Source organism: Bolinopsis microptera, chromosome 12, assembly GCF_026151205.1.
Source record: "Bolinopsis microptera isolate Bmic1 chromosome 12, MBARI_Bmic_1.0, whole genome shotgun sequence".
Taxonomy (NCBI): Eukaryota; Metazoa; Ctenophora; class Tentaculata; order Lobata; family Bolinopsidae; genus Bolinopsis; species Bolinopsis microptera.
Window position 1 is genome coordinate 10359317 of NC_087083.1, and position 16230 is coordinate 10375546.

Below are 16230 nucleotides of genomic sequence, written 5' to 3' on the forward strand. Positions count from 1 at the left end.
TAGTCAGTCTGACATGAAAACGACGTATATCGTTTATCTTGGGGCGACTGCGGCTGGATACCATCATTATTAACTTGCCCATTACATATCTAACTCGTATCGTAACTAGTCTGCAAAAGGTACTTCACAAAGACCTTATGTCCTTATACAGCTGCTAGTGTACTCCTTCATAAAACTTTACAAAGCTGTGTGCTCAGTGCGCGTAATGTGTGTCGTTAACTGCAAACTACCTATCTGTACAGTAGCTGTAGTGTATAATAGTACAAGTACTACTAGTAGTACTCTAGTGCACAACTACTACTAATAGTGCTCATCTACCTACTGGATGCATGCTGTACATTTTATTACTGCTTGTAGCAATTGCTTGGCCGTTAGGTTGGTCGTTATTTCATTCTTAAGGATTGCTTTTCAAACTTTTTTTCTCGGCCAGACGACTATTTCAGTGATGATAAAAGAACTTTCTAGAATGTTTCTAGCAATTAAGTGTTCTGTCCCTTAATCGCTATTCAGTGTCATTAAAAGGAGCAATAAGACAACAAGGGCGTTCCCGGGGTTGATTGAAAATTGCTAATCATTCGTTATACTTGCACAATATAAAGACAACATCCGCCCGTAAAACGAGTTAACAAACGTACTTAAAAGCGTAGAGGTATATACGAGGTATATACAATTAAAGTAACCGTATATAATATAATGTAAAGGTATTATATAAAAGTAAAGTAACTGTATTATATAGTGTTTGTTGTTTGGGGACCGGTTTTTGGTACCCGGCCAATGTTTACAAAATAATATGATACATAACAATATAATTTTATTTATTAACAATATTCATAGTATAATGTAAAGGTATATAAAAGTAAAGTAACTGTATATAATATAATGTAAAGGTATATAAAAGTAAAATAACTGTATTATATAATATAATGTAATATAATGTACTTATAAAAAAGTAAAGTAACTGTATTATATAATAAGATGTAAAGGTATATAAAAGTAAAGTAACTGTATTATATAATATAATGTAAAGGTATATAAAAGTAAAGTTACTGTATATAATATAATGTAAAGGTATATAAAAGTAAAATAACTGTATTATATAATATAATGTAAAGGTATATAAAAGTAAAGTAACTGTATTATATTTAATATAATGTGAAGGTATATAAAAGTAAAGTAACTGTTTTATATAATATAATGTAAAGGTAATATATAAAAGTAAAGTAACTGTATTATCTTACTATATATAAAGCGAGACGATATATATATATATTTCATGGCTGGACTTCTACACAATAAAAGAAAGCGGTTGTGATTAGATCTTCGTAAGTCTTTGCATCGTTTATTTACATCAATTCTGAGAAATTATATCATTAAAGTAACTACAACAAATACGAATCATATACAATTGAGAATAAATACAAACTAAAAGCAGTGGGAAAATCTGATGAACTGAAATTTAAAAAAGAAACTGAAAGCCGTTAAAAATGTACTCTTATCTTATCTCTTATCTAAATACTGATAACTGATTCTCGGAAAATCACTTAAAATCACAACAAAAACCTGTAAAATATATACTTAAGTAAAAAATGTAATATGCACGTCTCTGGAATAATGGTATAACTAAATAAAATCTACAAAATATACTAAAACTAAAACTAAGCTCCGGCAGATTTAAAAAGTAGATGGTTACTATCAAGGGTGTTCATACCCCCAAACCGTTCACGGGTTTTCAATTGGGTCTGGTAGAACCCCTCTCTAGCTTCCATAGCCTTTTCTTTGTCTGCTTTACTAATATTAGGCTCAAATACTAAAGCGTCTACTATAATGACAGAAAGGTGCTTACTAAGTGAGGAATTATAGCAGGCTATGGTACTAAAATCTAAATCATGATCAATATCTAAAAAATGGTTAACTAATTTACAACTTCTTATACCTTTCTTTATGTGACTCTTATGGTTAGAGAATCTCTTAGGGAGATTTGAGGCACAGATAAATATATATATTTATCTGTGCCATTTTACTGACACCACAGCATCAACTTTAACGCGAATTTCTGCAAAAACCGTCAAAGATATACAACTGAAACTTTTTTGACTGGGTCAAATGCTTTAATGGCCTCCAAATCAGCATGAAAAAATAAAAAATTGGCCAAGAAATAGGAGTTTTAGAGCCCAAAATTTGGTACTCCAAGTGGTGTCAAAAACGCGAATTAAATAGGTAATAATTGTTTTAGTCTCTTGAGTCTTGACACCATTTTAGGGTTAGACGGGTTCCTGCTAGTATAATATAATGTAAAGACATATAATATAAAAGTAAAGTAACTGTATATAATATAATGTAAAGGTATATAAAAGGAAAGTAACTCTTTTATATAATATAATGTAAAGGTATATAAAAGTAAAGTAACTGTATATAATATAATGTAAAGGTATATAAAAGTAAAGTAACTGTTTTACGTAGATGTGACCACAGAGCGTGTAGCACAGTAACTAACTACGTAACCACGTGTGCTAAGAAATATGTGGCGTGTTTAGCAGTCTCTTTCCCGGTTTACCCTCTCAAATAATGGCCGTAATAATAATAAACCAGGACATAATGACGGAGACTAACTGCCCAGCCAGTACGTCTAGGTACTGTGGAGAAGAATGTTACCAGTGGGGAGTGTAGTTTCTATACTTGTCGTAGTTGGTTTATATTGTATAGAATATAGATATTATCAGGAGTTGCCCAGTGGTTGTGGTGGTGGGTGTGGCGAGGGGACGTACGTGGTAAATTTTTCAGTCTGTTTGGATTTTAGTAGAATGTTGCTCTCTGCTCAGCAGCAATGGTAGTTAAAACAGATAGCTTGAAACATTGCGTGCTCGCCAAAGGACAGACTGCGGAAGAGTAATGTTGTTTAGGCGTAACTTATAAAATTTCTGTTCAGTTTCAGTTTTACGCCTTGCGCGAGTTTTCCCAAACTTGACGCTGTCCTTTGTCCATCATTGACCGCACTCAACCTTGAAGTATCTAACATCAGTGAAATGGTTTTAAGTTTGGTGAGAATATTAATTTTCTCAGACTCCCAATCAGGAAGGCCCTGTGAATTAGTTGAGAAATATAGTGATAGCTTTTGACCTGCCGCACACTCCAACCATAACCATGCTATTATCCGTATCCTGTGAAAACTTGGCATGTGTGATGTAAAAAGCGGCCTGAAAAGACAGTCTGTTTGACGCTCTTAGCATCCTACCCAAAATCCTGTCTGTAAGATTATCGATAGTTGGGCAGTTCAGCAAAGTTTTGTGAAATGTTCGGCACATTTTTTCAGTTCGTTGGGAGCGATTTCTCCAAACTATGAAATTTTCTGCTGATACACCAAACCAGTTGACACCCCGGGCCCCTTTACTATGGAAATCAATGCTCTATCATTTGTAAACCTCTTACTGTCTCTCAAGCAACTAATTAATTATCTGGAGTCATCTGCTGATTGGGGGCTCCTTATACCGTACTCAAACCTGTGCTCGGGGCTGTTCTTCACTTCTCTGAGGTGGTCACACAATGTGATCACTTTCTCCAAGATCTTGCCTAGAATTTGCCCTAGATCACGTCCTAGATCCATCTGAGATATCGTACTGTAGAACATACCTGATGCTAAAACTTGAAATGTAGATCTGTAGACGGCAACAGAAATATTTATCTCTTGAAATATGGGTCCAGAACCATTTTAGTTTATACGGCTGTTAAATCAATCCGGAATTTTTTGACATTTTTAAGATAGCACGGTCTAGTTTTCTCGCAACTAAATTAGTAATTAGCACAATCCTGAATCACATCTCCAATGATATTCGGAAACAACTTTAAGTTAATACCACTTCACCGCCTCCTCCCACTCAACGCCTCCCCCATTGATCCACCCTCTACTCACTGTAGACTTTAATCCCTTTACCACCCTCTACCACCCTCTACTCACTGTACACTTTAATCCCTCTGTGCTGTTCAGCGACCAGCAGTATAACTGTTTACACTGGTCTACCCGTCTAAGCAGTTACAACATGAGATACATCTAACTTACTCTGTCGTTCATTATCATACTTAAATAGGCCACATATCCGTTAAATTTATATATCGGCAGGGGGGTTTTGTGACCAATATGAATTAACTGTGTTTGTTATTGTTGTTAGATTAACACAAATTTAATGGAAAACAACGTGTAGGTCAAGGAGTCTAGTGCGGATACAAAAACAGCGCGTAATCCATAACATGGCATTTAGTTGAAGTCTCAATTAGTCGTGATTCCCCCCTGTGACTCCACATGGACCGTTACTATGTTCTATATACTGAACCTAGTTTCGGTCTAGTTTTCTTCTTGCTTTGGTTCTCCTGAATCCCCATTACCGTTGCCAAGTGTTTCCGTCGCTATCTGGAATCGCGGCACACGTATTCCCGTGACAACTGTTCACACAACAACGGACTGTCCGAACAAGCGTGTGTCGCCTCCCTGTACTCAGCAGCACTCCGACTAGACTCCGATATCTCATTATCCGCAGTTCCTCCCTCAGTTACTTACAAGCTCAACTCTGTTACGACCTAGAGATGTATATTTTATAGCTTGTTCCACGTGTTACCCGTGTCCTTTTTTCATTAAATTCGTGAGAAATATTGTTTTCTCCGCCTTGTTTTATAAAATTGCAATCGTTAAAAATCCTTTTTTCTCTTTCTACTGTCTCCTATTAATATCGCGAACACCCCACTTCCTTCGCCCTGTTTTCATTGAAATTAAGCAAAATTATTATTTTCCTCCAGTTGTTAGCAAGTAGACCTCAGCGGGTTTTCATTGAGACCCGCCTTCCCTCAGCTCCGACTAGACTACATAATTCTCCAAAATTATTCCCCACTCATTCAACTCTTTTCACTGCTCTCATTAATTATTTAATCTTTACAATTGTCTTGTTAACAACAATACTGTCTCCACTAATTTCCGTTCCACTTCTTATCCTCTATCTTGTTTTGTCCTCACGCCAGACACTTTAATTGGGCACATCACAATATCTTGTATCTGCCAGATCTAGTATAGTAGTATCTGCTCCAGTGAGCAGGTAAATTAAACTGCTGTCTCCAGCGCTGTAGTCTACAGTCCTCCGGAAAGTCTGTGTATGACCAAGATCTGGAGCAAGAAAATGAGAAGATGAAACTTCCTCGTGGAGTGAGGTACGGATATCTCGGGAGGTAGAGGTAGATACAGTGGTACTCAGTACTGTCTCCGTGCATCCTCCTGGAAGCAGGGAGGAAATGAAGTTGAAGTACAAGGGAACTGTCTTCCCCGAACACTGGGCATGAGTTGAGCTTGAGTCACGTCACGTGGTGTGACGTCACGTGATATGGCGTCACATGCACTTACCATGACGTGCTACCCATATAAGGTATCTCCAGGGTACACTGCCAGTGAAGGAGGTTAATGTTCCCTCTAATTTAGCCTGTCTTGTTAATCCCTAATGGAGTGTGCCACCGCCCAACCACCAACCTACTACGAATCAACCCCGAAAAGACAGCCTTCTTCCTCTTCTCTCCTGCAGCACTTTGCACAGTATTGCGCTCTAATATTACACAGTCTTAGTTAATACGTGCAGCTTGTGTACAATGAGACTTATTTTTATCCTGCCTCTATTTTATCAGTCTCTTTTCTACCCTGCCTCTATTTTATCAGTCTCTTTTCTACCCTGCTTCTGTTTTATCAGTCTCTTTTCTACCCTGCCTCTATTTTATCAGTCTCTTTTCTACCCTGCCTCTATTTTATCAGTTTCTTTTCTACCCTGCCTCTATTTTATCAGTCTCTTTTCTACCCTGCCTCTATTTTATCAGTCTCTTTTCTACCCTGCTTCTGTTTTATCAGTCTCTTTTCTACCCTGCTTCTGTTTTATCAGTCTCTTTTCTACCCTGCTTCTGTTTTATCAGTCTCTTTTCTACCCTGCTTCTGTTTTCTTGGCCTCTTTTCTACCCTGTTTCTGTTTCCTTGGCCTCTTTTCTACCCTGCTTCTGTTTTCCTGGCTTCTGTCCACTTGTCTCTATTTACCCTGCCCCTGTATACATGGTTCCTTCTCTTACCAAAATTTTACAGGGAGCTACATAAGTACTTATACTGTGAGTATATAATGTGAGCGTGTTGTAGTTATACCAGGCTGTTCAAGGAACAATGTTCTGTTTTACAGTGACCATGTTATGTTATAACTTCTCTTTTATTTTGATATTAGAGTAACACAAGCGTGTGAAGTTATCGTGGAATGACCGTAAAATTACTTGATAATAATTAACTAATTAATCTATAATTTGGACTTATGTTTGCCTGGACTTAATGTCGTTATGGAATAACACTTTAATTTTCGCACTTTGATCACTCCGCTCCTACTTGCAAGTTACAACCATGCTGCTTATTTAACGTTAGCGAGGTGTCTCGTTAATTGCTCGTTAATTCTACCGGGGATACAATTATTATGTGCCACTGCCATAAATTTCAAATTAGATCGTTCCAGAGAATTGTTAGGTCGTGTCCGCGATATAATGTTTTTTGTTGTTGCGATATGTGATAATAAAAATAATCTAAATAAGCAGTGGGTAGTTCTGTGGAAAATTAAAAGTGGCAGTTTTATATTTGGAAGAATTTACTAATGTTGTTGAGTTTCAGTTGCAAGCTGCATACTTACAGTTATACTGTGTTATGTATCGTTCAGGTCATAAATCCTTTCGGATTACCGTTTACTGTTGTTTTACGGTACATTTCAAGGGTTTGCTTAGCCCTAATCAAATGTTTTTTATTATTCAGATCTCTACATTTACTATTACTAAACCTCATGTTTAATGTATTTTAGGTTATATTATATCAATACTCTATTAGTGTCTTAATTTAAAATGCTTCTTGTTTTCCAGTTTTCCTTCCGTATTTTGATGCTGATATCATGGCTTTTTAAAAAAGATTTCGGATCACACCTTTATTAAGCGGCAGGCTATTATTTCTTCCACTTAATAGTAATGATAAAGTTTCAGTTTGTGCTTAGCGGCGGGTCTCAGCTTCGCATTGTTAGCATAGTTAGGATAATTAGTTGAATACCTGGTGATTCGCTATGTAAAAATGGGGTGATATTGGGGGGTGGGGGGAGGGCAGGTAACAGGTAATTGTAAACAGAGGGGAAGGGGAAGACAGACAATTGATACAATAAAAATATATAAATAAACCCCGAAAGCTCTTCATCTTTTCCACGCCAATACCATGTCTGGATATCCTCTGCACATAACAGTGAATGCACTACATACAGCACAATCGTTATATAACTACAGCATACGGTACTAGGGGTATAATTAGTAAGGGGGTTAAATAATTATCTGTGTATTGACAATAATTGTACCAGGGGTTGGATGTGGTGTTACTACCAGGACTGTTGCTAGTGGTTACTCCTCCTGCGCTTTCTTCCCCATATTTCTTTGCTAGCTCATTGTCCCTGACCCGGAATCCAGTTCAAGGTAGTTTTGTTTACAAATACAAGCAGCTTGACATCATTATCCGCATCATGAGACCAATGTGAACTCTTGATTTTCTAGCCTGACTTTGAAAACTGATTTTAGTTGTGTTTGGTCCTTGTACCTGCAACGAAACTGTAACGCACGTTGCTAGGACACTGTAACGCACGTTGCTAGGACACTGTAACGCACGTTGCTAGGACACTGTAACGCACGTTACTAAGACACTGTAATGCGTGTTGCTAGGACACTGTAACGCACGTTGCTAGGACACTGTAACGCACGTTGCTAGGACACTGTAACGCACGTTGCTAGGACACTGTAACGCACGTTGCTAGGACACTGTAACGCACGTTGCTAGGACACTGTAACGCACGTTGCTAGGACACTGTAACGCACGTTGCTAGGACACTGTAACGCACGTTGCTAGGACACTGTAACGCACGTTGCTAGGACACTGTAACGCACGTTGCTAGGACACTGTAACGCACGTTGCTAGGACACTGTAACGCACGTTGCTAGGATACTGTAACGCACGTTGCTAGGACACTGTAACGCACGTTGCTAGGACACTGTAACGCACGTTGCTAGGATACTGTAACGCACGTTGCTAGGACACCGTACCGCACGTTGCTAGGACACCGCGACCGTACCGCACGTTGCTTTGCTTGTGATTTGTTTGCTGGAGTTGCGGCACTGCGAAGCTGTGACTATAAGATTATGAGACTAAGGAGCACCACCTGGCTCATGATTAACCAATTAACTAATCAGCTAATCTTCCTCGCCAGTATATCTGCAGTTAATCTCATCGTTAATATTCCCGCACTAATTATCCCTACTTCGTTCACCTCATCTGCTTCTCGGAAATGATTGGCCAGATGCCCATATATGGTATCGTGACGTCACGCATGCCTGTATATGGTAAACACGTGACGCGCATCATGGTCCCTGTTATCAGAGTTAGTACACACATCCTCATAGTTTCTATTGCTAGTCGCGCCATTTAACTGTAAAACAATCCTGGGATATTTACCCTCATATTTCAAATAGCCGCTTTTCACAACAGATGTAAGAGAGGTAGTCCACGACATGACGGTTCGTACTAAATTTAAATGTAAACGAAATTCTTCGTAGACTTGATCACGTGACACGTCTCTTCGACGTCGGTCTAATCCTTTGCTTTAAAACGGAAAGTTATTCGCTATTCGACCGTGTCTTAACAAACACGAGGTTTCTTCTTTCTTCAAAACGGAAACTCATTCACTATTTGGCTATCCCTCGTTAAACACTGGATACTATCTTGATGTGAATGTTTTCCTGCTCCATCTCCGTTATCACACGGTTAACTGGTAGTTGTGTGATCATTGCTCTTATCCAGTGTTCTAGCCCATGAGTAGTTCTCCTTCTGCTGCATGAGTAGTCCGTAGTAGAGTCCCCCTTCCGCTGCAATTAGGAAAGAATTTTTAGCACGCATTCCGTGTCTTAAAATGCAATATCTGTGCAGCCTAGGGCTTCGTTATGAGGATCTTCATCGGAAGGTTGATGGTGTTGCAGTTTCTTTGTAGTATGAACGTGGGGTACCGCAAGGTTCAGTCCTAGGACCACTTTTGTTAAACTACAGTATAAGGACAAGGAAGTCTGATGAATAATATGACTTCACAAGATATGACATCACCAGTACTGAACAAGACCCTTTGTCAGTTTGTCCGACACAACAATGTATCTCGGACCCTGCAGTGTTGCGTTTCCATAGCTACAAAGTTTCCATGGCTACAACGTTTCCGCGCACCACACTCCACACCGTCCTGATCCCGGAACCACGTCACACGTGGTGTTCGGCCCTTTTGTTGCGTTCTTTCTTTAACAATTTTTTGCAACTCGCCAACTTTCGTGACAATTGTTCTTTTCAAGAGGTAAATTAGAAGCTTATTGTCCGGCAGCGTTCCTTAGTTTATTTTTAGTGACCATCTTATGCTGCCGCATTTTGGCGCTATCCTAGGCTGTTGTAACTTGTAGCATCAGTCACTGAACGTGTTTTTTTATCTAGACACTTATTTTACTTCGGAGTATTCCAACAGCCATATTGTTACACAAGTGCAACCAGCCAATTACAGGAAGCCGAAGGATGTGATGGCTACCAATATTTACCAGCACGTTACTGACTGATCATAGTTAATAAAAGTTACTTATGGTTTTTCTAAATTCCAGTTACTAATCGTTTACTGTATGATAACTACTGGTTACCATTGGTAATGGTATATTAGTGGTAGCCGTGAGTCCCAATCAACCCGTCTCCACAATGCCGAATATTCCAGATATGCTTGCTATTTGTAGCCTACATACTTTTCCAAGGAACAACACAGTTTAAACACATTTCTGTTCATGTTGGTACGCAACACTTATGCCTGGCCTCTTCTTTTTTCTCCAGAACTTTTAGTTAATTAGCTCGTTTTGTGCAAGAAATGTGATTTATCATAGCTCATACCGCATTTGGTTGTGATTTGAGTACATATTCTATCACAATACGCGCATATAACACGTATAAGGACCTATTGAAGCATATTAGACGCTTGACAGGTTATTTGAGAGTGGGATTGGGATCATGTGAACCTTTATATACCGGGGTTTTTATTTTCCATACCTAGCACTTTTCTGTTCCCCCCGTCGGCCCGGTATATATCAGTTTCACTGTACTAGTGTTACAGCTAACTCACGATGCTTTTTTCTATGTTGTGTAAACTTAAACAAATAATTTTTCTTTAACAATAAAATATTTATCACTATATGTAGTTTCAGATCTACATTAATCCCACTCTTTGTACGTGTTATAGTATGTTACAATGCGTCACCTCAGCGAAATTATTCATATCACAAAAGATAAAAACATTATAATGGGGACTCAATTTGACGTTCTGTTGTTCTGCAAAGCTATGAGTTGTTGTCTGTTATATTTCGTCCAGTAGAACTTTTCTTTGTTTCAAAGATAGTCGTTCCATTGATAATTTTATCAAGTTACTTTTTCAACAATTTAACTTTGTACGAAGCGAGGAAAGAGTCTTTGTAGCCTTTTTCTAACCTTCGACAGCTTGTCTGAAAGTTTTCAGTCTTTAAGAAAAGCTTTATTAGCTTGTTTGTGACGGCTAACACTTGTTGGTTTCGAACCGCGCTTGATTCGCTCAACTTGGACAACTTGTTGTTCAGCTGTCCTCAAAGCTGCCATATAGCCTGACTGACAATTTTCTCGACTGACTGACAATGTTTCTTCTTTTTCCCCATTCAGAATACAAAGATTAGTACATTTTAGCTTATGATTAATATTATATTTTTACCTATAGTTTACCTAGATTATAAAACAGTTTTCAATCGAAATTGTTGACAACTACCATAATATTTCCCACCGTGTACTTACCCACCTACACAGTCCCCATGTAATGTACAGAGTGGAGGAGGAGACAGCCGGAGAAGTGTAGTCGCTGCTGTAGTCACTACTATAGTCACTACTGTAGTCACTGTAGTCACTACTCCCACCACCTTACACCTTACCAGCTCCCATGTCTTTCTCGGATGAAAGACGCTACTAACTGTTCTTGCACGGCCATATGTCACGACCTAAACACTGTGAGCAAGTGTGGCAAGCAATGGCACTGGTAAGTTACAAGAGAAAGGAAGAAAAAAGAATAAAAAAGTTGCATGAAGGTGTACTAGAAGGATTGTTTTATCATAAAGTACTTCATTTTTTGTTAAGTAGGTTCTATGCTGGTTTTAAAAAACCAACAGCTAACCGTACACTCACCCCTCCTCTGGAAAATACCCCTTGACAGCTGACACGTGACCCGTAGGTTCCTACTATCATCGGCAGCTAGCTACTTCGCGGGACTGCTTATCCTTCTGATATGCCGCCACTTCTACTCGCGGTGGATGCGGAGCGCGTACGACAGGCGCCCCACCAACCAGTACGTCGCCCAGTACGAGTCTCCATTCCTCACACCCGAACGAATCGACAAGTTCCAGCACACAGTATTCGACCACTTTTTGTCCGTACAAACTGGGTCTGGCAAGTGTACCGTGAGTATCCCTGGCTACTTCGTGACTGTTTTGTGGCTGTTTGTTGTTGCTAGTTTCGGGAGGAATCTACCTCTTTAAATGCGGGTAGATAGTTTCTACTTAGAAATTACATGGACGGAAAAAAGGAGCTGAGTAAAGTTTATTTTATTTTTCGTGAGCGAGCGCCAAGCGTGTAACAATACTGTGACAACCACTAAACAGTAAACTACGCTACTTCAAATTAATTCACAGCGCCATTCTCGAACTTTAACATCGGTCAGCGATAACCAATGCAGTCGCGCTACACTCTACAGTCGCTCTACCTTTTGCCGTCATATGCAGTCATCAGCATTTCAAGACACCCTTACCAAATAATTCGTTAGAAGTTTTGATTTTAAACTATTTCATTCAAGTTTATCGTTGAAGTATTCGGAAGCCCTAACGGACATTTTATTTCAGGCAATCTTATACTTTCTATTCAACGTTATATCAGTGACTCTCTACATAAATCAGTCTGACCAGTAAGTTTTATTTTAAAATCTTTTTACTGTTTAATTATATAATGGTAATTAATTCATTTAATTCAGCTGGTTTAGATTTCTGTTATAGATTTTTTCCTCTAAACTAAATTAGATTCATGTCATTCTGATTTGTAATCGATATGATTGGATCTGATAGATCTGGATATTGGTGGGGACCGGAAGTAGACCAATCAGCTTCCAGCATTTAGCTTATCAGCTTCCAGAAGTGACAAATCAAACCCAGAATCACTGTAACGTATGAAAACAAATATGGTTCACCTCCCCACCAAAATCCACACTATTATTTTAATTAGCCAATTTATTTACCAATAAAATAAGTAATTTATTATTTTATTAATTTATTAATCAACGTATCCTCAGGCCGTTAGAACAGTGTGTACAAGTTTTAGACACGTGTAACTGGACGCTATACGCTGATATAGGACTTAATGTTTTCTTTTTATTTCATTTTTTATTAAGAGTAAGTCCATCAGCATCAAAAAACACTTAATCTTTTGTATGTGTCATTTTAAGTCAAGAGGAATCGTCCATTGACATTAACGTTTAGTTTTCATTCTTTGAAGATTCCCAAACATTTTAGTATATATAGTGTTTCCAGCATATTTATTTAGTTTTAGAATACAAATTCTAGAGTGACATTAGGTCGTTTTGATAATTCATAATTAAAGCTAGATAGTAATCTTGCCTCTATCTCTACCAACACTCCCCCTGTATTTTCAGTTAATAGCAGCGCCAAATCGGTTAAAGTTTTGGTTTCAAATGGGTTCTATAGTTGACTTTTGTACGATACCCCCCTGTGCTTTGGCACTCATTTTAGAAAGAAATTGGCTCGGTAAGTCGCACACATCGTTTCAATTGAATTTTTAACCTTATTAAGAATTTATGAGATCATTAATCGAATGTGTCTACACTTTTTGTGGATTTGGGTATTTTTCGGATGGAAATTTAATTCCCATGTTCGTTAACAGTTCACATGATCAAATCGATGCTTCTCTCCGCAGGTATGAGATTCATGCGAGCGCTCCGATTTATGCAAATGGGAGAGATTTTAATGACTTTCAACAGCACGGGAACGTAAGTAGAACTCTAACTAATTAAACTAACGATTAACTTTTAACTTTTAAGTAATAAGTTAGATTAAATTAATTTTATCAATTTTACCTAAGGTATTTTAGTCACTTTACTATGCATATCTTTGTCTCGTTATGGTATATTTCATAAAAATCTTTCCTGAAAATAAATCTTGGTTTGGTAGATTTTCCCAAAGTTCCAAGAAACGAACGTGTGGCTACTTGTAGGGAAGCGATGCACGTTCACTATCATAACACTCATATCGGTGCATTTTCAGTTATCATTTACAAAATTGACTGTAAATGTGTCGCGTGCTCGCCTCACTATAACTAGCCACAGTACTCAATATAAATTGAGGGTCATTATTTTATTCCATTATCACTTTTACTTAGCTTTTAGATTATATCGGGTTCATTAGTTGTGTTTCGAAGATAAAGTAACGCCAGCTTACGCCAAATAGACGATTTGGCATTACGCCAAATAGACGATTTGAACCAAAAAAACAAATGTTTTCTAAGAACATGCCTACGGATTTTGGTAATTCTTCAAATAATTTTAAAGAAATCGAATCATTCTCCGTAAAAATTTCCCAAAAAACACATTGCCTAGATTATTTTAAATTGTCCCCTAATTGTTGCATGCGAGCCCAATAACAGATTAGTTACCCCAAATAAGCTGAAACCATCTAGTTGCCCAATTAAGCCGGTCCCCGAAACGTCCGTTTGGCAAGCTGGAGTTTCTTTATGTGATAGGTTGCTGGGCTCACAGGACAAGGCTCAGAGATCGTAAGACACCAATTTCGTACCTCTTACACGTATTTCTATTGTAAACTACACGTATTTCTAATGTAAACTACACGTATTTCTATTGTAAACTACACGTAATCTTTTGTAAACTACACGTAATCTTTTGTAAACTACACGTAATCTTTTGTAACATACACATTCTTCGTTTGTAAAATACGCGTGCTACTATATCGTAAACTATACGTATTCCTTGTAAACTTAACGTATTTCTATTGTAAACTACACGTATCTTAACGTAATCTTTTCTTTGGTAAACATATGTTTTATCTTGATCTACAAGCGTACTTACATGTACAATGTACGTACATCACTTACCAAATGTATAATGTTATCTCTGCCTGTATCCCCCATGTAAGCTGCATGTCGTACATTTCATACATGTTGTACAATGGACATGCTATACAGTATACATATTGTACAATGTACATTTTATACATTTTGTATATACGTGTATTGCCCTGCTATTTCTTATCGTATTCTGTGGTGCTTCACGCTTACAACCTTTACCTTTTTAAACTTTCATGTGAATCATTTAGTATTACCTCCACACATAATAAGAAACACAACACGCTATTATTTCCGTAGCAGTATTCTATAATGAAGTAAGTAAAACCCTCGATTTATCGTGGTCTTAGTTTAGACTGAACTTCTGGTGGCCGTGGGTAAGTGCATTTTTGTCAGAGAAACTAAAACAAAACTTTTGAGCATTATACTCAGCTTTGTCATTCGTAAATTACCATCGAGCCCATTTACATTATATCCTCCACTTTATTTTGAAGATAATCTACGACCCCTTTGGTACGCCAGTCTTCACGCAAAGCGTTCACCATTCACCCGAAAAACAGAAAGTCAACAGAAATGATAAGTTTAAAAAACCCTTCTGTCTATCTGTGTTCACTGATCAACACACAGAACATGATGAACCTCACTTGCTAACACGGCTCAGCTTGAACACCTTGACTACAATGTCATGAGAACTAACCAAATAACAGTTTATCTGTCCATGTTGTTGTAAGTTTTTTTCCAACATTTCAGTTTTTGTGCGGTGGTTTTTGTGTGGTCGTGGTGTGAAAGGGTGATTTGTGTCACGTGATTAAACATGTGCCGTCTGATTTGTGTTACGTGATTCGTATTTTTTATGTTTCTTTCGCTACCGCTATTCTGCCCGCTATCACTTTTCCTGGGGTCATCACCCAGGCTCCTGGGGATACCACTCTCTTCTGGAGACACCACCCTTTTTTGGAGACACCAACCTCTCCTGGAGACATCAACCTATCGGGGTGTTAACCACTTATCTTGGGTATGCTGTGCAAGGGATATGTTTCTCAGTGCTCATCAAGTGATCCTCCGTAACTCTACCTGGATTGCTGAATCCTTAACTTGGGCACCAAACCCTGTCTGGATTACTGAATCCTTAATTTGGGCACCAAACCCTGTCTGGATTACTGAATCCCTAGATTGAGCACCATACTCTGCCTTGATTACTGAATCCTTAGATTGGGCACCAAACCCTGCCTGGATTACTGAATCCTTAAATTGGGCACCATACCCTGCCTGGATTGCTGAATCCCTAGATTGGGCACCAAACCATGCCTGGATTACTGATTCATTAGATTGGGCACCATACTCTGCCTGGATTATTGAATCCCTAGATTGGGCACCAAACCCTGCCTGCATTACTGAATCCTTAGATTGGGCACCAAGCCCTGCCTGGATTGCTGAATTCCTAGGTTGGGCACCAATCCCTGCCTGAATAACTGAATCCATTAATAGAGCACCAAACCCTGCCTGGATTACTAAATCCTTAGATTGGGCACCATACTCTGCATGGATTATTGAATCCTTAGATTGAGCACCAAACTCTGCCTGGATTACTGAATCCTTATATTGGGCACCAAACCCTGCCTGGATTACTGAATCCTTAGATTGGGCACCATACCCTGCCTGGATTGCTGAATCCCTAGATTGAGCACCAAACTCTGCCTGGATTACTGAATCCTTAGATTGGGCACCATACTCTGCCTGGATTACTTAATCCTTAGATTGGACACCATACTCTGCCTGGATTACTGAATCCTTAGATTGGGCACCAAACTCTGCCTGGACTGCTGAATCCCTAGATTGGTCACCAAACCCTGCCTCGATTACTGAATCCCTAGATCGGGCACTAAATCCTGCCTGGATTACTGAATTCCTAGGTTGGGCACCAATCCCTGCCTGAATAACTGAATCCATTAATAGAGCACCAAACCCTGCCTGGATTACTAAATCCTTAG

The 16230-nt window shown here is 38.6% G+C and overlaps 1 protein-coding gene across 20 annotated transcripts in view; it reads left to right on the forward strand.

Moving 5' to 3' along the window:
* LOC134823990 (calcium-activated potassium channel slowpoke-like) overlaps window positions 1-16230 on the forward strand; it is a 94838-nt gene that overhangs the window by 54887 nt on the left and 23721 nt on the right. For 16 of the 20 annotated variants that reach the window (XM_063835603.1, XM_063835604.1, XM_063835599.1 and 13 more), the window contains 4 exons: window positions 11995-12056; window positions 12438-12537; window positions 12798-12909; window positions 13079-13151. In XM_063835603.1, the coding sequence (XP_063691673.1) occupies window positions 11995-12056; window positions 12438-12537; window positions 12798-12909; window positions 13079-13151 (347 nt within the window). Of the gene's footprint in view, window positions 1-10910; window positions 11139-11330; window positions 11557-11994; window positions 12057-12437; window positions 12538-12797; window positions 12910-13078; window positions 13152-16230 lie in introns of those variants that run through there. The other 4 variants (XM_063835606.1, XM_063835607.1, XM_063835601.1 and 1 more) reach the window with 2 other exon arrangements.